This window comes from Canis aureus, chromosome 12, assembly GCF_053574225.1.
Source record: "Canis aureus isolate CA01 chromosome 12, VMU_Caureus_v.1.0, whole genome shotgun sequence".
In the NCBI taxonomy this organism is placed as follows: Eukaryota; Metazoa; Chordata; class Mammalia; order Carnivora; family Canidae; genus Canis; species Canis aureus.
In genome coordinates, this window is record NC_135622.1 from 6228677 (window position 1) to 6252001 (window position 23325).

General features: G+C 36.9%; 2 protein-coding genes across 6 annotated transcripts in view; one reads left to right on the plus strand and one right to left on the minus strand.

The window, feature by feature from the left end:
* The window catches only part of PDZK1 (PDZ domain containing 1), a 40317-nt gene extending 32533 nt beyond the window's left edge, over positions 1–7784 (plus strand). For all 3 annotated transcript variants that reach the window (XM_077842526.1, XM_077842525.1, XM_077842524.1), the window contains 2 exons: positions 5250–5540; positions 7124–7784. In XM_077842526.1, coding sequence (XP_077698652.1) covers positions 5250–5540; positions 7124–7177 — 345 coding nt within the window. In that variant the 3' untranslated portion in view covers positions 7178–7784. The remainder of the gene's footprint in view (positions 1–5249; positions 5541–7123) is intronic.
* GPR89A (G protein-coupled receptor 89A) overlaps positions 6503–23325 on the minus strand; it is a 61267-nt gene continuing 44444 nt past the window's right edge. For all 3 annotated transcript variants that reach the window (XM_077842529.1, XM_077842527.1, XM_077842528.1), the window contains 4 exons: positions 12059–12154; positions 10029–10118; positions 8978–9043; positions 6503–8850 (listed from right to left, as the gene is read on the minus strand). In XM_077842529.1, the coding sequence (XP_077698655.1) occupies positions 8644–8850; positions 8978–9043; positions 10029–10118; positions 12059–12154 (459 nt within the window). In that variant the 3' untranslated portion in view covers positions 6503–8643. The remainder of the gene's footprint in view (positions 8851–8977; positions 9044–10028; positions 10119–12058; positions 12155–23325) is intronic.

The following is a 23325-nucleotide window of genomic DNA, read 5'->3' on the forward strand; positions in this document are numbered from 1 at the left end:
GTCTTGTAGAATGCTGGCTTTGTAGAATGACTTTGGAAGCTTTCCTTCCTCTTCTGTTTTTTTTGGAATACCTTGAGAAGGATGGGTATTAACTCTTCTTTAGATGTTTGGTAGAATCACTTGTGAAGCCATCTAGTTCTAGACTTTTGTTTGTTGAGGGTTTTTGATTTTTTTTAAATATTTTTCTTTTTAAATTTATTTATTCATAATAGTCACACGGAGAGAGAGAGAGAGGCAGAGAGAGACACAGGCAGAGGGAGAAGCAGGCTCCATGCACCGGGAGCCCGATGTGGGATTCGATCCCGGGTCTCCAGGATCGCGCCCTGGGCCAAAGGCAGGCGCCAAACCGCTGCGCCACCCAGGGATCCCGGGTTTTTGATTTCTGATTCAATTTGGTTACTAGTCTGCTCAGATTTTCTATTTTTTCCTGACTCAGCCTTAGAAGATTCTGTTTCCAGGAATTTATATATTTCTTCTAGGTTGTCTAACTTATTTATTTTTATTGAAATATAGTTGACATGTTAGTTTTAGGTGTACCACATAGTGATTTGACAACTGTATATGTTATGCTATGCTCAACCACAAGTGTAGCTAATCATCTGTCAGCACTCAACATTACAGTATCATTGACCATATTCCCTATGTCTTACCTTTTATCCCATGACGTATTCGTTCTATATTTCACCATTTTTGTGTATGGTGTGAGAAAGTGGTCATTATATAGCTGTTCAATTTTCATAGCACCATTTATTGAAGAGACTATCTTTTCTCCACAGTATATTCTTGCCTCCTTTGTTGATTAAATGATCATATAAGTGTGGGATCATTTGTGGGTTCTCTATTCTGTTCTATTGATCTATTTTTTTGGTGCCAGTACTATACTGTTTTGATTACTGTAGCTTTGTAGTATATCTTGAGATCTGGGATTGTGGTATAACAAATTTTGTTCTCCTTTCTCAAGATTGCTTTGGATATTTGGCATTCTTTTGTGGTTCCACACAAATTTTAATATTATTTGTTCTAGTTCTGTGAAAAATGCTGTTGGTATTTTGATAGGAATTGCATTGAATCTATAGATTGCTTTGGGTAGTATGAACATATTTAACAATATTTGTTTTTTCAAACATGAGCATGCAATGTCTTTCCATTTGTTTGTGTCATCTTCAGTTTCTTTCATCAATGTCTAAGTCTTCCGAGTACAGGTCTTACACTTTCTTGGTTAAGTTTATTCCTAGGTATTTTATTCTTTTTGGTGCAATTGTAAACAAAATTACTTCCTAAATTTCTTTTTCTCCTACTACTTTATTAGTAGTATAGCACAACTGACTTGTGTTAATTTTTTATCTTGCAACTTTATTGAAATCATTTATTCTAATAGTTTTTGGTAGAGTCTGTAGGGTTTTCTTTGTATAATATGTCATTTGCAAATAATAACAATTTTACTTTTTCCTTATCAATTTGGATACATTTTATTTCTTATCTGATCCTTGCAGCTAAGTCTCACACTGTTATGTTGGATAAAAGTGGCAAGAAGGAATGTTGTCCAGTTTATTGGCTTCTAATTTTTCATAACAGTTTCTTACAATTCCTTGTATTTCTATGGTGTTGGTTATAACTTCTTTCATTTTTCATTGAGTCCTCTTTTTTTCCTTTGCTGCATCTGCCTAAAGGTATACAGTTTTAGAGAACTAGCTCCTGATTTCATTGATTTTTAAAAAAGATTTTATTTATTTACTCATGAGAGACACAGAGAGAAGCAGAGACATAGGTAGAGGGAGATGCAGGCTTCCTGTGGGGAGCCTGATACGGGACTCAATCCCAGGACCCTAGGATTACGACCTATGCCAAAGGTAGATCCCTAACTACTGAGCCAACTAGGCATCCCTCACTGATCTTTCCTATTTTTTTTTTTTTTTAAGTTTCTATTTCCACTCAGATCTTTATTTCCTTTCTCCTACTAACTTTAGGCTTTGTTCTTTTTCTAGTTCTTTTAGGCACAAGGTTAAATTGAGGTTTTTCCTGATTCTTGAGGTAGGGCAGTAGCTCTATGAGATTCTTAGAACTGCTTTTACTCCATCCCAAAGACTGAATTGTGTTTTCATTTGTCTTCATTTATTTTTTTATTTCCTCCTTGATTTCTTGGTTGACACGTTCATTGTTTAGTAGCATGTTATTGGTGTTCTTTTTATTTTTTATTTATTTTTATTTTTATTTATTCATGAGAGACAGAGAGAAAGAGAGAGGCAGAGACACAAGCAGAGGGAGAAACAGACTCTACACAGGGAGCCCGACGTGGGACTCGATCCCAGGTCTCCAGGATCATATCCTGGGCTGAAGGTGGCGCCAAACCACTGAGCCACCTGGGCTTCCCTATTGGTGTTCTTTTTAGACTTTTTTTTTGTGATTTCTAGTTCAACCAGTTAGCCACCCAGGTGCCCCAGTGTCTTTGTTTTAAAATCTATTTTATCTAATGTAAGCACTGCTACTTTGTTTTTATTTTTGGCTTCCATTTGCATGGTAAATGTTTTCTAGCCTGTCACTTTCAGCCTGGGTCTTTAGGCCTGAAGTGTCTCTTATAAGCAGCATATAAATGGATCTTGCTTTTATATCCGTTCAGTTACCCTGTCTTTTGATTGGAGCATTTAGACCATTTACATTTAAAGTAGTTGATAGGTATGTACCTATGACATTTTGTTAATTATTTCCTGGGTATTTTTGTAGTTCTATTCCTTTCTTCTTTTGCTCTCTTCCCTCATGACTGATGACGTTCTTTCTTCTTTTGCTCTCTTCCCTTATGACTGATGACTTTCTTTTAATGTTACACTTGGATTCCTTTCTAATTTTTTGTATTATTATAGGTTTTTGATTTATGGTTACTATATAACATTCCTATATAACATCCTAAATATATAACAGTGTATATTAAGTTGATGGTCACTTAAATTCAAACATATGTATGTATGTGTGTGTGTGTGTGTGTGTATATATATATATATATATATATATATATATTTTTTTTTTTTTTTTTTAAGAGAGAGCACAAGTGAGTATGGGAGAGGAGGGACAGAGGGAGAGAGAGAATCCTAAGCAGGCTCCATGCCCTGCATGGAACCTGATGCAGGGACTGATCTCACAATCCTGAGAAAATGACCTGAGCTGAAATCAAAAGTCAGATGCTTAACCAACTGAAACACCAAGGCATCCCGAATTCAAATATATTCTAAAAGTACTATATTTTTATTCCTTCCCCTCCACATTTAATGTGTCTTATTTTGCATCTTTTTATTCTGTAAATCTCTTATTTATTTATTTGATATAATTGGTTTTACTACCTTTGTGTTTCAACCTTCACACTAGATTTATAAGTGATTGATCTACTATCTTTACGTGTTTTCTTTTATTGGTGAAATTTTTTCCTTTCATAATTTTCTTCTAGTTATGCCCTTTTCCACTTGGAGAAGGCCCTTCAACATTTCTTGTAAGTTTGGTTTAGGGGTTGTGACTTCTTTAACTTTTGTCTGGGAAACTGTCTCTTTCCTTCAGTTCTGAAAATGAGTTTGCTGGGTAGAACATCCTTGCACGTAGGTTTTTTTCTTTTGGTCTTTTGCAGGCCAGAGGGGGAATGGCATATATTTGTCTATATGTTATATGTATATATAATCTCAAAGTTTCTACTGAAAAATCAGCTGATAGCCTTACGAGATTTCCCTCATAGGTAGCTAGCTGCATTTCTCTTGCTGCTTTTAAGATTCTCTATCTTTAATCTTTGACATTTAAATTGTTATAGGTCTTGGTGTTCCTTCTTGGGTTCAGCTTGCTTGGGGTTCTCCTGGACGTCTGTCTCTTCCCCAGATTAGGGAAGTTTTCAGTTATTATTTCTTCAAAAAAAGCTTTCTGTCCCTTTCTCTGTTCTCCTTCTGGGATTCTTATGGCATGAATGTTACTGTCCCAGAGATTCCTTAACCTAACCTCAATTAAATTTTTTTTCTTTTTGTTGTTCAGCTTGAGTGCTTACTGGTCTTTCCGGATCACTAGATTTGTTCTGTATCATCTGTTAATTCCCTCTTATGTATTTTTAAATTTTAATTATAAAAAAGAATGAATCAGAGATAAAGAATATATTTTCTATTTCTTTGAGTTCTTACTGAATTCATTTACTCTTCTCTGAAGTCTGGTGAGCATCTTTATGACCATTACTCTGAACTTCCTCGGGTTGATTGCTTATCTCCATTTTGTTCAATTCTTGTTTTGTCTTATTCTTTCATTTGAAACATATTCCTTTGTCTCAAACAGCTACATCTTCCTGTCTTAAAGGAGTGATCTTGTGTAGAAATGTCCCCAGTGTAGACTGCAGGTGCCTAGTAGCTTTGGGTGGAGCCAGCTCTGGTGGCATAGCTGAAGCAGGCATGGGCTGGGCTGATTTGGAGTGCTTTATGCCATGATTGCTTTGGTGAGGTAGCTGAGGGTGTCCTGGTGTGTGCCATAGTGGGCCTGCATTGAGCTGGTGTGGGCTAGGGTCCCAGGGCTTGTTGAGGATGGCTAGAGCATCTGGGCTTATCTTGCATTATCAAGGTGGAGATGGAATGTTAACAGTGGTACTTGCTAATACCCTGTGCCCCTGAGAATTTCAGCAGTTTCTCTACCATTTGGCAGATGCTCTCGGGTTAGTCAACTGGTTCTCTTCGATTAGTCTAGTTGCTCTTTTTTTTTAATTAAATAATTAATTAATTAATTTTTATTTATTTATTTTTTTTCTAGTTGCTCTTTAAACTGCTACTATTTTTCTGTGCCCCAGGTCTGGGGAAACTGTGTGCAGACTCCTCAGTGGTCTCTCTCCCTACTGTAGTTTGTAGCATCAGGGGTGGGGGTTTCATCATTACTGTGTCTCCATCTCTTCTGCTGTTCTCTCTGTGGTCTATTCTTTTTTGTGTAAAAGCTGCTCAATTGGCCCTCAGTTCTTCAGGAGGAATTGCTCTTTATGTAGATGTCGATTTGGTGTCTGTGGGAGGAGGTGAGTTCAGAGTCTTTTTGTGCTGTCATGTCGGACCCCTCCTACCGTGGTATTCATTTGAGAACGGAAGTTGAATCTTTCAGAAGTGGAAAAGCATTAGAGCACCTTTCTTATGTACCTTAGGGAGAAATAACATGGTTAAGAGTACATTTTCAAACTCCTCTCTCCTCTGAAGGGAAGCTAAACTAAATTCCTTTATCCATGTCAGGAAGTGATAATTTAGAACCTCTCTTCATAGGTACAGAAGGGCAGCCCTGCTGAATTGGCAGGGTTGGAGGATGAAGATATCATCATTGAAGTGAATGGAGCAAAGGTGGTGGATGAACCCTATGAGAAGGTGGTAGACAGAATCCAGAGCAGTGGGAAGAATGTCACACTCTTGGTCTGTGGAAAGAAGGCCTATGATTATTTCCAGGTTAAGAAAATCCCTGTTGTTTCTTCCATGGCTGATCCACTGGATGAAACTCCTGATTCCAAAGAAGAAACACTGGCAGAACCAGAGCTCGAGTCACATGTGGCAAAAGAACGAGTGAGTGATGACAGACTTCTTTTAGTGATCTAACCTATCAGGGTATGATAAAGTCCTTAATAAGTACACCCCAGGTCTGTGTTGACCACACATTTCCTAGAATACTGGAAAATTACAAAGAGAACAAGCAAGTTAAATTATTTTGGTGGAGAGGAAGTGGTATGAGGACAAGCTTCTTTTTCATAGCATGGAGTTGACAGTAACTGTCTGGAGAAAAATCAATTAATAAAAGTTTATCAAAATTATAATGGAACCACCAGAAGAACCTGAATCAGACTGTGTACAAATTCTGATTCTGTCACTTAACAGCCTTGGGCAAATGGACTTATTTTCTCTCTGCCTCACTTACCCCACTTGTAAACCAAGAATAGTTTATAGGATTATTAGGATTATATTAACTATTCTTTAATTTAAAAAAATTTTAAGTTTAAAATCAATTAATATATAGTATATTACTAGTTTCAGAGGTAGAGTTTAATGACTCATCAGTTGCATAGAACACCCAGTGCTCATTCCATCACGTACCCTCCTTAATGCCTATCACCCAGTTACCCCATCCCCCCCAGATACCTCCCCTCCAGCAACCCTGTTTGTTTCCTATTAACTAAGACTATTAAAGTGCTTCAAACAGTGCCTGGTTAATAATGGTAAGCCTGAAACTGAATGGTAGTGGTTAGAGACATTCTTTTTAAGATAATTGGCAGGTATGTATGTTTTATTAATAGGAAAAAGCATTACTCTGGATTAAATTCCTTGATAAGTCTTTTATATTTTTGTCAAGTTCATAAAGGAAATGAACGGCAAAGCCAAAACTCCAAAAGATTTATGTCATTCTTCTTTCCGTTATATTTAATTCTACTCCATTTACATTAATTTTACAGATTGGTCATATAAATTAAATACTACTTGTTAATGAATACACACTTAGTTTGGGATGCTATAATAAAAGACCATAGACTGGGTGCCTTATAAATCACACACATTTATTTCTCACAGTTCTGAAAGGTGAAAAGTCCAAGATCAATTGAGTCACTGACAGATCTGGTGACTGGGGAAGACCCCTCATCCAGGTGGGAGATGGCCAACTTCTTGCTATGTCCTCACATGGTAGACGGGGATATGGAGCCCTGGGGGGACCTTTTTTCATAAGGCATTAATCCCAATCATGAGGGTTCTGCCCTCATAACCTAATCACCTCCCAAAGGTCCTACCTCCTAATATCACCTGACCTTAGGATTAGTATTTCTATATATGAATTTTGGGGAGATACAAACATTTAGACCATAGCACACACAATAGCCATTGACCTTCCATTCTTGATTGCTTAGCAAAGAAAGCATTCTACTTGTCTTTAAAGAATTCTCTATTTCTATAGCAAGTCAGTTATAGGGCTAGGCAATTATAGAAAAGAGATACAGACATTAAGAAATTTGTTACTGTCAAACAGCAAAGTAGAAACAAAGCCAAGTGTGAAATTCAGGTTACCTGGCTTCTAGTGAGTGACTCTACTCCCTGCCTTAAGTCATTCAACTGCTGACATTCACACTCTCGCACTTACAGATCCTTTGTTTTCTTTTGCACAGGCTCACAGTACAGCCTCACATTCTTCTTCCAATTCTGAAGACACAGAGATGTGATGAAAGCAAATAATGGCTTTGGCTGACAGCTGTTTCTGGGTATTTAGTACAAATCCTTTCCCGAGGAATGAGCTGCCACCCATTTACTGTCTCTATTAGAGAAGAACTCCTCTGGGAACCGCTTCATCATGTTTGACTGTCTTCTGTTGTTATTTGTCTTGGGGGTGACTATTGCAATAGATGGTTTATTTATGGTCAACTTAAGGCAGCAACCAGATTCTTTACATGTGATCTCTTTCAAGCTTCAACTTCACTACATTTCTCTATATGATATTTCTTAATTCTATAGGCTTCTTGTGCACTAAAGATGATTCATAAATCTGTAAATGTGAGAGCTGCTATAAAATATCTGAGCAGATAAGCCTATTAAAATTATGCTTTTGTAAGAATGTTGTGATTGCTAAAATAGATGCCATTAAAAATGCCTCTCGAGTATACTTGAATCTTCCCTGTTAGCTGATAAAACCTTAATAGTGCTTTTGTTTTTTGTAAACTTGCTTTTATGCTTTACCCTTCATTTTGCCTCTAGAAACCCAAACCACAGTAAACTTCAGCATAAGATCTTAGAGACTTCCTGGTAATAAAACTCAGGATGGCTTTCCACAAATTGCATTTCGCAGTGTTCTATAAACTGTCTAGCATTGTGCTTTGACAGATGAGAGAGTAGGGTCTAGGATAGGAAAATGACTTATTCCAGTTAACAGTTATTCATTGTTTTACCCCCACAGCATGAAGGGCAGATGGAAGGAAAAAAACAAAAAACAAAAAACGAGGCAACATCAGCAAATTAACTGTACAGTAATTCATTCTCAGGTGATACTAAGTTAAAAGGAAATCAATAAAGATGATATACCTGAATGCTCTCAGTAGAATCGATTTCAGTAGCACACTGTCCTATCCCCAGACAAGAACAGAGAACCTGTTGGTTATTTTAATGGGGCAGGGGTTGGCAGGGGAATGCCAACTCATGTTAGATTGCATAAACACACTACACCAAGCTACCCTTGATAAAATGAAGCTAAAGCCAAAGAGTTACAATCTGATTTTAATGATAGTCGATCTTAAGGGAAAGCCATAACCTCCTCCCTGTGAGCCTTGAACAGAAAATCTGGGTGTCTGGCACAGCTACCCGTGACTGCCCCTTTCCCCAGGTTCCAGTGTATTCCCACCACCTAGTTTCTTGGCTTTTTCCCACCTCTTTGTCCCGATGCTGCACCAGCTTCAAACCCCCATGGAATGCTCTCCGCTGAGTGCTAGCTTGAGTTTACTTCACACTCTCATGTTCTAGGTAATGCTACTCATGATCATAGTATCCACTGAGGAGGAAGGCATAAGCTGAGGGTAGAATATGCTACCTCAGCATTTTGATTGTTTAAAAAAGATTACGCCCTGGTCCCCTCCATTTTTTCCTCTTACATCCAAATCCTGACACCATTGGCCTGTCGCAGTCTGTAACAGGCACGTGTTCAAGGTGCCATATGCTTCTCTGGTGCTTGTTTGTGAGCCAAATAGAGGAACAGTATGCTGGAGAGAGCACTGACCAGGAAGATCACATCAAACCAACGGTGATAGAAGTTGAACTGTAGTTCTCCAAGGACTTCAGTGATTATGGTGCGGTATTCTAGAGGCATGCTCATTCGAATCAGTAGCACGGAGGAGACAAAGTACATGCCCTGTAAGTTAATCCAGAAGTCACTCTGAATGTGGTGAAGGGCCAAAGGGAATTGTTAAAATACATAGAAGTATAAACACTTCTGGTATTTTACAGTCATAAGCATAAAACTAGTTCATGAAACGTACCATTATCTGTGCTAATAGCAGGACAATGACGTTGGAGGACTTACTGCTGGAGATGGCATAAAAGAACTGTCAAGAAAGGGAGAATTCATTCAGCACTGCTAGATTCTTGTGTCACGAACATGAAGTACCATAGTTAACATTTAATTAAAAGTTTCTCTTCCACACAAATAATCCAGTACAGAACAACTGATAAGATTAATGCCGTGAAGAAGAGAAAGAGACTGAGAGCAAAGGATCTAGCTGTAATGTCCCCAGAAGGACAGCTGGTGGTTTTAAGAATTACATTATGACATGAAAGGATTCCAATCGCTGTCAAATTTTTCAGAAACTATGTGATACACATGACTTTCATATCACTATAAAACATTAAAACAGATTACTCCAGGCCACTCCATGCCCTTGTAATTATTACTAGGCTCCTGAGCATTTTCCAAAATTGTGCTAGATGCCTGGAGAGCCCTTTTCCTCTTCTCTCCTCCTAACCTCTTCACTCCTTTCATTCAAACAATTCTTGGATACTGGGATCCCTACACCTCTTCTCTTTTTTTTTTTTTTTTTTTTTTTTTACTTCTACACCTCTTCTCTAAGAGAAAATTTACCTCTGCCTCCGTAAAGCCTTTCTATGTTGATCAGAAAACAGTCAAATATTCTGATTCTCCTACTTATATGTCCTCCTTACAAGTGACTTTCAAAGTTACCCTAACCTCAAATACGTATCTTGTTTGTTCATTCCAAGTATCTCTGGAGTTCTTACCATGTGCTAGTTTCTACTGCTAGGTGCCGATGCGGTATCAGTGAACAAACAGACCATGATCTCATTCTATGACCTTTGGTAAATGCACTCAACTGATTGGTGTGTTATGTAAACCCATCAACATCAGTTTATATAACAGTTTCACTTTTAAAAAACTTTATTGCAGGTCTTTTAAATATTTGTGAACTGTTATGTAAGATCTCAGAAGGTTGAAATCTCTATTAGGTAAAATTATCTCATGGTGTCACACGAAATATCACAAATAGTAAGCCATTTAAACTTAGTGATACAACATACCTTGGTAAGAGTGATCAGTAATCCTCTGATAGATGTGACAATGATTATTCCAACCAGAATGAAGGAAATGTGCTGAGACCAGAACTTCACCTGCCACCATAAAAGGAAGGAGAAGTGTGTGTGAAATCTCTGTTGAGAGACATGTGAAGGCTATTCTGATCACTTACATGACTGAGAGAACTCCATTAGGCCCTACCTGTTTTAAAAAAATTTAGGGTGGGAGGAAAATGAGTAAGGGGCAACTACAGCACCTAGGAAGACTGCAGTGGATAGCTTTCTAAGAAGATTTAATCAAAACTTAGGATGGAAGCAAGCAAGTGCAGTGAAGTGATGAAAACACCACCAGTCAATTTGAAGAAACAGACAGAACCAATGACACAGCTTCAATGTGTTAAGTGAAAAGCATGGATTAGAAGGAAATTAGCAGCTAAATTATTTTTGACATCCATGAATGATAGTCCCTTGATCATCCAAAACTTAGAGAAATTTTTCTTTTATAATGAAAGACTATGTAAATATTCTCAGCTATGGTCTGGGAAATAAACAGTTGACCTTCACTTGAATTACATGATAGTATAGTTTTCTTCTCCTGGATTGCTTCACTGTGGGACCCTGTGCTGGATTCAGGTCTGAAAAGTATCTATGGGGGAACTGCTACTACTAACATCTAAAAGGTATTATACGTGGAGTATACAGATGGATTATAGATGAAATATACAGACACTAAATCAACTTAAATAGCTTCAGAAAGCACTGATGAAGAAGAACACTTTAATAATTGAGACCAGTAAGAATTTTAAAAGAGGAAAAGAAAACACATATGCAGAATAGTGAAGCCTTTTTTATGGTAGAATTTATAAACTACCTGGAGGAAAGATACCATGCTCACATGAAAAAGTTTACACTATTGACCTATCATCAAAAAACATGTGCTTTGAGTTGTTTTTCAAAGACTGAAGCTCAATTTCCTGTGTTTAATTTTCATTTTATCTAGCTACTAGGAGAATATCCAGCTGAGATGGATGGCTGGGGGTAGCATGCAGTCTGTTACTAGAATCATAGCATGATTCTGGTCTTACTACCAAAGTGCTGATTCACTGGCCACACACACACACACGCATGCACGTATTTGGAAAATATATTCTTCTATAAATAAAGACATTAAACTTAAACTGGGACAAGAGTGTGTTTAACCGACAAATACCCACCATTTGCTTCAACATGGATAGAACTGGGTATTATGCTGAGTGAAGTAAGTAAATTGGAGAAGGACAAACATTATATGGTCTCATTCATTTGGGGAATATAAAAAATAGTGAAAGGGAATAAAGGGGAAAGGAAAGAAAATGAGTGGAAAATATCAGTGAGGGTGACAGAACCTGAGAGACTCCTAACTCTGGGAAATGAACAAGGGGTAGTGAAGGGGAGGTGGGCGGGGGGATGGGGTGATGGGCACTGAGGGGGGGGCACTTGACAAGATGAGCCCTGGGTGTCATGTTCTATGTTGGCAAACTGAACTCAATAAAAACATATACAAAAAAAAAGTGTGTTTAACAATAGTGATATTATAAAACAGGCACAGGTTACAGTTACCATCTTTAGCTCAAAGTTCACATTAATTGATAGCTTTTTACGGCAGGCAGGCATGATTTCACTTCTAACATGGAACACTAATTAGTGATTAATTTTCTACTAGAGGAATCAAAGGTGAGTTTTGGATTTGAAAATCTCATGCATCAGAGATCTCATGTACCCAGTATTTGGGGAAAAAACTGGGCTGGGAAGCTGGCTATAGAAAAGCAGAGGAGGAGCTACAGAAATAATCAGCATTGATAATAATAATAATAATAATCAGTAATAAGTACCAGCTATCACTTATGGTTTTATGTCCTTAACAAATCTGCCATATGAATATGTCAAAAAAACAGAGGAGAGTGAAGAACAAAGGCAGAATGAAGTAAGGAATTAGAATCTTAACAATTTTAATTTACAGCAGATAAAAAAGAAACTAAGATCTTGATACAACTCACATCAAATTGGATTCCCAGATAATTCACGGTGATCTCAATGCCTCTTGTGACAGGATCAGTTTTTCCAACTCGGTCAAAAACGATATTAATGGTTGCCTGCAAAGACATGGACCTTTATATTAGAGCATCTCAATAATTACTATTTCAAAAAGTGACTTAAAATAATGAATCAATATAACATATATTATAGGTGGGATGTTCCTAAAAATGCAATTCTACTCTCAATCTAAATCATATATAAGACATTTATTTTGGTTATTCACATATAGACAAACAAAAGTCCTTATCCAGACCCTATTGTTCTTTTCTGTAAAGAATAAAGGGAGAAAAGGCTATGGTATATACACCTTAATTTCACGGAAGTTAGATGGGTAACATTCTGGTGGATGAAGTTTGAGTAAGAGAATCAAGAATTCCAGGGTCATTCACACTCTATTTTCTGAATGCTCTAAGAGCAATCACTAAAATAATGAAAAGAGAGTTACAGCCAACAAGAGATTAGATAGAATTATGAAAAATACCCAATTAATCCAAAAGAAAGCAGAAAAAAAGGAAAATGGAAAAAAGGATAGGACAAATTAAAAACATAAAACAACACAGTTGGTTTAAATCCAACCATATTAATAATCACGTTACACGTAAATAGTCTAAACTAGGGGTTGGCAAACTCCATCACCGTAGTGATAGCCCCAGATGGTATGTGGATGAATGCGCTTGGCTGTGTTCAAATAAAACTTTATGTACAGTGATAGGTGGTGGCTGGATTTGGCCTATGAGCTCTAGATGGCTGAATCCTGGTCTAAACCTGCCAATTAACTGGCAGAGACCATAAGATTGGATAAAAAAAGCAAGACCCAACTATATGTTGCTTACAAGAAACCATTTTAAGTATAAAGATACAAATAGGTTAAAAGTAAAAGAATGGAAAAAGATATATTATGCTAACACTAATCAAGAGAAAGCTGCAAGGTCTGTATTAATATCAAAGTAGATTTCAAAGTAAAAAATATTGCCAGGGATTAAAAGGGTCATTTCAGAACAATAAAAGGATCATTTATTGAAATGATACAAAATGGGGTACAAAATGATCCTAAAGATATATGTACCAAATAAAAGAACTTTAAAATACATGAAGCAGGGGTGTCAGGAAGATGGTGGAATAGGAGGTTCCTGAGCTCACCTTCTCTCACATCAAGAGAACAGCTACCTCGGTGCAAGTCTGAAAACAGCCTGCAAACTGGCAGAACAGACCTTCTACAGTTAACTGTTGAGAGGAAGCCATATTGAAAAGGGTGGAGGGGCTTACATACCTGGGAGCCAAACCCCCTGAGACTAACCAAAAACAGGAGGGACACTACAAGCACAGAGAAGTAGAGAGGATGGATCCCAAGCTAGACACCCCTGGCAGTGAGATGATGAGTTCCCAGTAACATGTGGCTGTGAAAGCCAGTAGGTATTAATTTTGGGAGCTTTTAAAGTCAGCAGGGCTTAAGTCTAGGTACTTTAAAAATTAGTAGGGCTTAATTCTGGGAGAGTCAGAGGGCAAGAGAAAACTAGTCCCTGCTCTTAAAGATTTAGAATAAATAACTTGGCTTAGGAGTATAGAAATAGCTGTTTGAAAAGTGCTTGGGTATATGCGAAGGATATTCATTTACTAATCTCAACATGTGCTGGAGGGGCAGGGAGTCTTCTCTTCAGGAGACTTCAAGAACAAAAGTGCTGGTGGGCACCATTTCTCTTCTCCTCCCCCAGCCTAGACAGCCAGATGCTTGTGGGAACCAGCACTAATACTACTCTCTACCTATCTTGCTGGCACCACATGCCCTGCCCCATCTTTCACCTCGGGACCTGCCTGCCTCAGGGGTTGGCTCTTTAAAACAGTTCCTGCCCCACCACAGCCTGCAAGCAGACTGAGTAGAGACCCACACCACTCTAAATTGACTACAGCCCTGGGGAGAGAGAGAGAACCCTCCACATCAGTGTGCCCACAGTTCTAATAGCTGAGTCTCTTAGTTGGGTGTGTAGGGGCCAAACCCTGCCCAGGGTGCCCACAGCAGGCAAAGCAGGTCACTGATGCCAACTAAGGCAAATGCAACTCAGCCACAATAGTAGGGTGCATGCTACCCATATAGGAGGCACCCTTGGGGCACCTGGTTCTGGTGTCTTCTTCTACACGAGGCCACTCTTTCAAGACCAGGAGTCAGAGCTGAGCCTCTGATACACAGAAACAGAGAGCTAGACAGAATGAGAAGACAAAGGAATATGTCTCAAATGAAAGAACAGGACAAAATCACAGCAAAAGATCTAATGAAATGGAGATAAGCAATATGCCTGGATAAAGAATTTAAAGTAATGGTCATAAAGATACTCACTGGACTTAAGAAGAAAATGAATGAGTCCAATGAGAACTTCAACAAAGATATAAAAAAGAACCAGTCAGAGATGAAGAATTTAATAACTGAAAAAAAAAGAAAAAAAACACACTAGAGGCAATCAACGATTAGAGGATGCAGACTGGATCAGCAATCTGGAAGACAGGTCCTTATTGAACAATGCATTAATTAGACTAGATGAACTATATACTATACATACTGAACATTCCATCCAAAAACCATTGAATACACATTCTTTACAAGTACACATTGAACTTTCCCCAGAATACATCACAACTTATGCCACAAAACAAGTCTCAATAAATTTAAGAAGACTGAACTCATATTATGCATCTTTTCCAACCAGACTGGTATGACCCTAAAAGTCAATCACAAGAAAAAAATCTAAAAGAATGTCAATATATGGAGGCCAAGTAACATGCTACTAAACAACGAATAGGTCAACCAAGAAATCAAGGAGGAAACAAAAAAGTACATGGAGACAAATGAAAATGAAAATAGAATAGTTCAAAGTCTTTGAGTTGCAGTAAAAGCCATTCTAAGAGGGAGTTTCATAGCAATATGGGCCTAACTCAAGAAACAAGAAACATCTCAAGTAAACAACCTAACCATACATCTAAAAGAGCTAGAGAAAGACCAAAGACAAGCTAGCAGAAGGAAACAATAAAGATTAGAGCAGAAATAAATGAAATAGAAAAAAAAAATCAATGAACCCAGAATCTGTTTCTTTGAAAAGATCAACGAAATTGATAAATCTGTAGCCAGACTCCTCAAAAAAAAAAAAAAAAAAAAAGACTCAAATCAAATCAGAAATAAAGGAGGACAAATAATAACAATTGACAACACTACAGAAACATAAAGGATTATAAGAGACCATTATGAAAAAATGTATGCCAACAAATTGGACAACCTAGAAGAAATAGATTCTTAGAAACATAATCTTCCAAAACGGAATCAGGAAGAAATAGAAAATCTGAACAGATTTTACTAGTAATTACTAGTAATAAAATAGAAATCAGTAATAAAAAAACTCCCCCAAAACAAAAGCCCAGGATCAGATGGCTTCCCAGGTGAATTCTACCAACATTTAACAAAGAGTTAATACCAAAGAGGTGAAAGATCTGTACTCTGAAAACTATAAAACACTGATGAAAGAAACTGAAGATGAATCAAACAAATGGAAAGATCTTCTATACTTGTACACCTTAAATAAATTAATGTATGTAACATTGTGTGTCAAGTCTACTAACAATAAAGAAGACTTAATACCTATTCTTCTCAAATGACTTTAAATTTTTATTATTTTTAAAAGATTTTATTTATTTATTCATGAGATACACAGAGAGAGAATGGCAGAGTCACAGGCAGAAGGAGAAGCAGGCTCCTCAAGGGGAACCTGATGTGGGACTCGATCCCACGACTCTGGCACCACGCCCTGAGCTGAAGGCAGGCGCTCAACCGTTGAGCCACCCAGGTGTCCCTCAAACAACTTTTAAAAAAAGATTTATTGATTTCTTTTAGAGGGGGGAGAGGGAGAGATGGAGGGAGAGGAAGTAAAGAATCCTAAGCAGACTTCACGCTGAGCACAGAGCCCAATGTGGGGCTTGATCTCTTGACCCATGATATGACCTGAGCTGAAATCAAGAGTCAGATGTTCAACCAACTGAGCCGACCAGGCATCCTTCTTCTCAGAGGATTTAAAAAAAAAATAGGAGGGAGGAAACTTCCAAATTCATTTTACAAGGCCAGCATCTCTCGGATACCAAAACCAGACAGATACTACAAAAAAAGAAAACTATAAGCCAATATTTCTGATGTGCATTGATGCAAGATTCCTTAACAAAATTTAGCAAGCTGAATTCAACAATATATTAAAAAAAATTGTTCACCATGATCAAGTAGAATTTATTCCAGGGGGTTAGCCTGAGTGGCTCAAAAGTTTAGCGCTGCCTTCAGCCCAAGGCCTGATCCTGGAGACCCAGGATCGAGTCCCACGTCAGGCTCCCTACATGGAGCCTGCTTCTCCCTCTGCCTGTGTCTCTGCCTCTCTCTCTCTGTGTGTGTCTCTCATTAATAAATAAATAATAAAAAAGAATTTATCCCAGGAATAGCAGGGTTTTTCAATATTCTCAAATCAAACATGATAAGCCACATCAATAAAGTATAAAAACTACTTGCTCATCTCAATAGATGCAGAAGAAGCATTTGACAAACTACAATCCTATTCAAACTACAATCCTATCCTATTCATGATAAAGTAGATTTAGAGGGAAGAAAGTGGCTTTAGAGGAACACATGCCAGCATAATAAAGGCCATATGTGAAATATGCATAGCTAACATCCTACTCATTGGTGAAAACCTGAGAGCTTTCCCTCTAAGATCAGGAAGAAGATAAGGGTGTCCGCTCTTACTACTTTTATTCAACAGAATATTGGAATTTCTAGTGCGGCAGTCAGACAAGAAAAAGAAATAGCGTTCAGAAAAAGGAAGTTAAACTTGCTATTTGCAGATGCCATGATAATACAGAAAACCCTAGAAACACCACCAAAAACTATTAGAACTGATAAATGAATTCAATAAAGTTGCAGGATACAAAATTAATACACAGAAATCAGCTGCATTTCTATACCCTAACAATTAAGAACCAGAAAGAGAAATTAAGAAAACAATACCATTTACAACTGCACCAGAAAGATTATCTGAGAATAAATTTAATGTAAGAGGTAAAACACCTGTACCCTGAAAACTATAAAATATTGATGAAAGAAATTGAAGGCAACACAAACAAATGGAAAGATACTCTGTGCTTACTGATTGGAAGTATTAATATTGTTAAAATGTCCATACCACTCAAAGCAATCTACAGATTTCATGCAATCCTTATCTTATGTTTATACAGCATTTTTCACAGTATTAGAATAATCCTAAAATTTGTATAGAACCACAAAAGACCCCAAATAGCCAAAAGTCTTGAAAAAGAACAAAGCTGGAGGTCTCACAGTCCTGGATTTCAAGATATACTACAAAGTTGTAGTAATCAAAATAGTACAGTATCGGCACAAAAACAGATATATAGATCAATGGAACAAAATAGAACAGTATCATATGATCCAGTAATCCTACTACCGGATATTTACCAAAAGAATATGATTTGGGAATTTAAAAAGCTTTATGCACCTCTATGTTTACAGCAGCATTATTTACAATAGCTGAGATACAGACCAAATTTCCAAATGCAAACCAAATTTCCATAGATAGTTGAATGGATAAAAAGATGTGGTGTATATATGCAATGGAGTACTACTCAGCCATAAAAAGAATGTGATCTTGCTGTTTGCAACAACCCTGGAGTGTACTATGCAGGGTGAAATAAGTCAGACAAGGAAAGACAAATAACACATGATTTCAATTATAAGCAGAATCTTAAAAACAAAACAAATGAACAAAGAAATAAACAGACTTAACAAAATTTTTTTAAAGATTTTTATTTATTTATTCATAGAGACACAGAGAGAGAGAGAGGCAGAGACACAGGCAGAGGGAGAAGCAGGCTCCATGCAGAGATCCCGAAGTGGGATTCATCCAGGGTCTCCAGGATCACGCCCTGGGCTGCAGGCGGCGCTAAACCGCTGTGCCACTGGGGCTGCCCAGAAATAAACAGACTTAAATACAAATAATAAACTGGTGGTTGCAAGAGGGGAGATGAGTGAAGGGATGGGTGAAATAGATAAAGTGGATTAAGAGGCATAAACTTTCAGTTATAAAATAAGTCATGGAGATAAAATGTACAGCATAAAGCAGATAATCAATAATCTTATAATAATATTGTATAGTGACAGATGGTGACTACATTTATGGTGAGCACTCAGTAATGTATAGAATTATTGAATTGATATGTTATACACCTGAAATTAACATTGTATGTTAACTACAATTGGATAAAAAAAAATACATGAAGCAAAAACTGATAGAACAAAAGACAAATCCACAACAATGGTTTGAAATTTTATCACCCCTTCCCTCAATAACTGATAAGATAGACTGAAAATTAGCAAAGAGAGAAAACTTCAGCAATACTATACCAACTAACTTGACCTAATTGACATTCATACAACATTCCAACCGACAAGAGCAGAATACACATTCTACTCAATTGTACATGGGATGTTAGCCATAGTTGAACACGTTCTGGACAGAAAACAAGTCTCAATGAATTTGAAGAGATTCAAATCATACTAAGTATGGAATTAAATTAGAAATCAATTACAGAATATTAATAAGGTCCCCAAATATTTGATAAAATATTTTTTTGATAACATACTTCTAAATAGCCCATGAGTCAAAGAAGAAAAATTAGAAATATTTTGAACTGAACTAAATAAAAACACAACACATCAGAAACACTGCAATTTGTGAGATGCTTAGCAAGAAAGTTATAAAATGAAAACACCTATATTAAAAGTTGTAAATCAATGATCTTAGCTTGGACTTTACAAAATTAGAAGGAGACCCAAAATAAGCCAAAGAAGAGAAATTATAAGGACCAGAGCAGAAGTTGATAAAATAGAACGCAGAGAAACTATATAGGAAATCAATTAATCCAAAAGCTGGTTCTTTGAAAAGTTAAATAAAATTGATAAATCTTGATCCAGACTGATCAGGAAAAAAGAGACACAAATTACCAATACCAAGAATTAGATGCCACTTCACATCCACTAGAATTACTCTAATAAAAAGATAAATAAGGGTTGGTGAGGATGTGGGGAAATAGCAACTCTTATGCTGTTGGTGGGAATGTAAACTGGTGCAGCTGTTTCAGAAAACAGCCTGGCAGATTGGCAGTTTATCAAAAGGTTAAACAAAAGGTTGACATTTGACTTAGCAATTTTCTTTCACAGGTATGTACCTAAGGGAAATGAAAACATATATCCACATAAAAATTTATATATGAATGGTCACAACCGCATTATTTATAATGGCCAATGTGGAACGCAAATGTTTCTCAACTAATAGATGGGTAAATAAAATGAGGTATATCTATATAATGGAATGAATATTATTTATCCAGAAAAAGGAATGAAGTATTGATAGAGGCTACAATATAGACGAACCTTAAAAACATTTACTAAGAAGCCAATCATAAAAGATCACATACTGTATGATTCAAGGTACATGAAATGTCCAGAATAGGAAATCTATTGAGACATAAAATAGATGAGTGCCTGTCTAAAACTGGAGGAGAAATAAGGAATGACTGCTAATAGGAATTTCTTTTCAGGTGAATTGCTTTGTTGTGAATATCTCAATAAAGTTGTTATATAAAAAGAGGAGAGGGATAATATTACTACAGATTTTACAGATATTAAAAGGATAATAGGGGAATATTAAGAACAATCGTATGCTAATAAAACTGACAACTCCAATAAAAATGGACAAATTCTTTCAAAAAGACAGAAACTACAAAGGCTCACTCAAGAAACAAATAACATGAATAAACCTTATTATCTATTAAAGAAATTAAATCTGTAGTTAAATGATTTTCCTGCAAAGATGACTCTAGATTCAGATGCCTTCACTGGTGAATTCCACCAAGCATTTAAGAAAGAAATTATAATTCCACATAAACTCTTCCACATATTGGAAGAAGGAATTCTTCTTAACCTTTAAGGTTAGCATTGCTCTGACACCAGAGCCAAAGACATTACAAGAAAACCATACTCCAGGGCAGTCCCGGTGGCTCAGCGGTTTAGCGCCGCCTTCAGCCTGGGGTGTGATCCTGGAGACCCGGGATTGAGTCCCATGTCAGGCTCCTGATGGAGCCTGCTTCTCCTCTGCCTGTGTCTCTGCCTCTGTGTGTGTGTGTGTGTGTGTTTCATGAATAAATAAATAAAATCTTAAAAAAAGAAAAGAAAACCATACTCCAATATTCCTCATAAACATTGATGCAAAAATTCTTAAGAAAATGTCAGCAAATTAAACCCAACAATATACACCATGGTCAAGTAAGGTTTATTACAGGAATTCAAGGCCAGATTAATATTAAAGAATTAATCAATGTAATTCACTATATTAGTTGACTAAAAAGTCATATGATCCTCTTAATAGATGCAGAAAGAGCACCGTCCAAAACAAACACGCTTTCATGATTAAAAACACTCAATAAACTATAAATAGAAGTAACTTCCTCAACCTGATAAAGGGTACCTATCTAACCCTGTATTTAACAAGATCAGGATGACTGCTCTTAACACTTTTGTTTAATTTTTTACAGGAGGTTTTGGTCAGTGCAATAAGGCCAGAGAAGGAAGAAAGATGGGATATAGGATACAAAGGGAAGGGAAAAGAAGGGAAGGAATAAAAGGCATGCAGATAGGAAACAAAGAAGCAAAACTGTCTTTGTTTTCAGAGATCTGATTGTCTATGTATAAAAAATCCAATGAAATCTATAAAAAGCATTTAGAATAAGGGGATTTAGCAAGGTTGTGGAATATAAGATCAACAGACAAGAATCAATTGTATATCTATATACTAGTAATACTCAGAAACTGAAATCATAAAAATATAAACTATAATTTTAATTATATTATAAATAATAGCATCAAAATATTAAGTACTTGAGATAAAGTTGATGTAAAAGATCTATACACTAAAAACTAAACATTGCTGAGTGAAACTAAATAAGATCTAAATAAATGAAGTTACACTGTTTATCAATTAGAAGACTCAATATTAGGATTGTCACTTCTCTTCAAATTGATCTGAAGATTTAGTGACTTTCTAGTACATACTTCAGCAGGTATTTTTGTATTTAGCACCATTAAAAATCTGGTTCTAAGATTCATATGGAAATGCAAAGGACACAGAATGGCCAAAATGAGTTTAAAAAAGAGAACAAAATTAGAGTACTTAAACAATTTGATTTCAAGACTTATTATAAAGCTACAGTGATTAAGCCAGAGTGGTACTGGCATAAATAAAGGCAGACATATGTATCAATAGGAAAGAACAGGGATCCCTGGGTGGCGCAGCGGTTTAGCGCCTGCCTTTGGCCCAGGGCGCGATTCTGGAGACCCGGATCGAATTCCACGTCGGGCTCCCTGCATGGAGCCTGCTTCTCCCTCTGCCTGTGTCTCTGCCTCTCTCTCTCTCTCTCTCTCTATGTCTATCATAAATAAATAAATCTTAAAAAAAAAAAAAAAAGGAAAGAACAGAGTACAGACACAGACCTGTCCATATATGGTCAATTAGTTTTTAACAAAACTGTAAAGTCAATTCGATGGAGAAAGGATAATCTTTTCAACAAATGGTGCTAGAACAAGTGGATATCTATATGAAGAAAATGAACTTGGATCCACATTCCTTTTTTAAAATTTTTAATTAATTAATTATTTAATTTTAATTTTTTTAAAGATTTTATTTATCCACTCATAGAGACACAGAGAGAGAGGGGCAGAGGCACAGGCAGAGGGAGAAGCAGGCTCCACGCAGGGAGCCTGACGTGGAACTCGATCCAGGGTCCCCAGGATCAAACCTGGGCTGCAGGCGGTGCCAAACCGCTGCGCCACCGGGGCTGCCCAATTTCTAATTTTTTAATTTAATTTTATTATTTTTAAAATAAGCTTCAAGAAGATCAAACTGATCTTTTTTTTTTTTTTTTAAGATTTTATTTATTTATTCCTGACAGACACAGAGAGAGAGAGAGAGAGAGGCAGAGACACAGGCAGAGGGATAAAGAAGCAGGCTCCATGCAGGGAGCCCGACATGGGACTCAATCCCAGGACTCCAGGATCACACCCCGGGCTGCAGGCAGCGCTAAACCGCTGCGCTACCGGGGCTACCCCACTTCCCTTTTTAAAAAGATTGATTTATTTATTCATGAGAGACACAGAGAGAGAAGCAGAGACATAGGCAATAGGCAGAGGGAGCCTGATGCAAAACTCGATCCCAGGACCCCGGGATCACGCCCCGAGCCAAAGGCAGACCTTTAACCATTGAGCCACCCAGGCATCCTTTGGATCCACATTCCAACATCGTCTGAGAAAATGAACTCCAGATGTATCATGCACCTAAATGTAAAAATCTCAAAATATAAAATTCGTAGAATAAAACATGAGAAAAGTCTTTATGAAGTCAGGTTGGGCAAAGATTTCTTAGGTACAACACCAAAAGCATAACCCATAATAGAAAACAAAAGATAAAAAAAGAAAAAAAAAGAGATAAACTAGACTTCATCAAAATTAAGAACTTCAATTCTTAGAAAGACACTGTGCAGAGAATGACAAGCTAAGCCAGTGACTGAGAGAGAATATTTGAAAATCACATATTTGATAAAAGGTTTCCAGAATATAGTGAAAAACTTGCAAAACACAATAAAACCTAATTTAAAAATTGGGCAATAAATTTGAATAGATCTATCCTCCTCCTAAAAATATACAGGTGGCAAATTAGCACATGAAAAGTTGTTTAGCACCATTAGGCATTAGAAAAATGCAAATTAATCAATACCACCTCATACCTACTAAAATGTCTATAATTTACAAGACTGACTATAAAATGTCAGCAAGGATGTGGAGTAAATCAAATACTGAAACAATGCAGGTGGAGATGTAAAATGTACAGTCTCTTTGGAAAAGTTTGGCCATTTCTTCAAAAGTTTAACATCCATCTGTCATGTGACCTAGCCATGCTACACCTAAGTGTTTTCTCTCAAGAGGAAAGACAGCATATGTCCACATATAAACTTGCACACAAATGTTCATAGCAGCTTTATTTATAATATCTTCAAAGCAGAAACAAATACCCATTGGCAGGTGAATAGATAAACTGTGGCATAATCATACAACGGAATACTACTCAGCAATGAGGATCACATA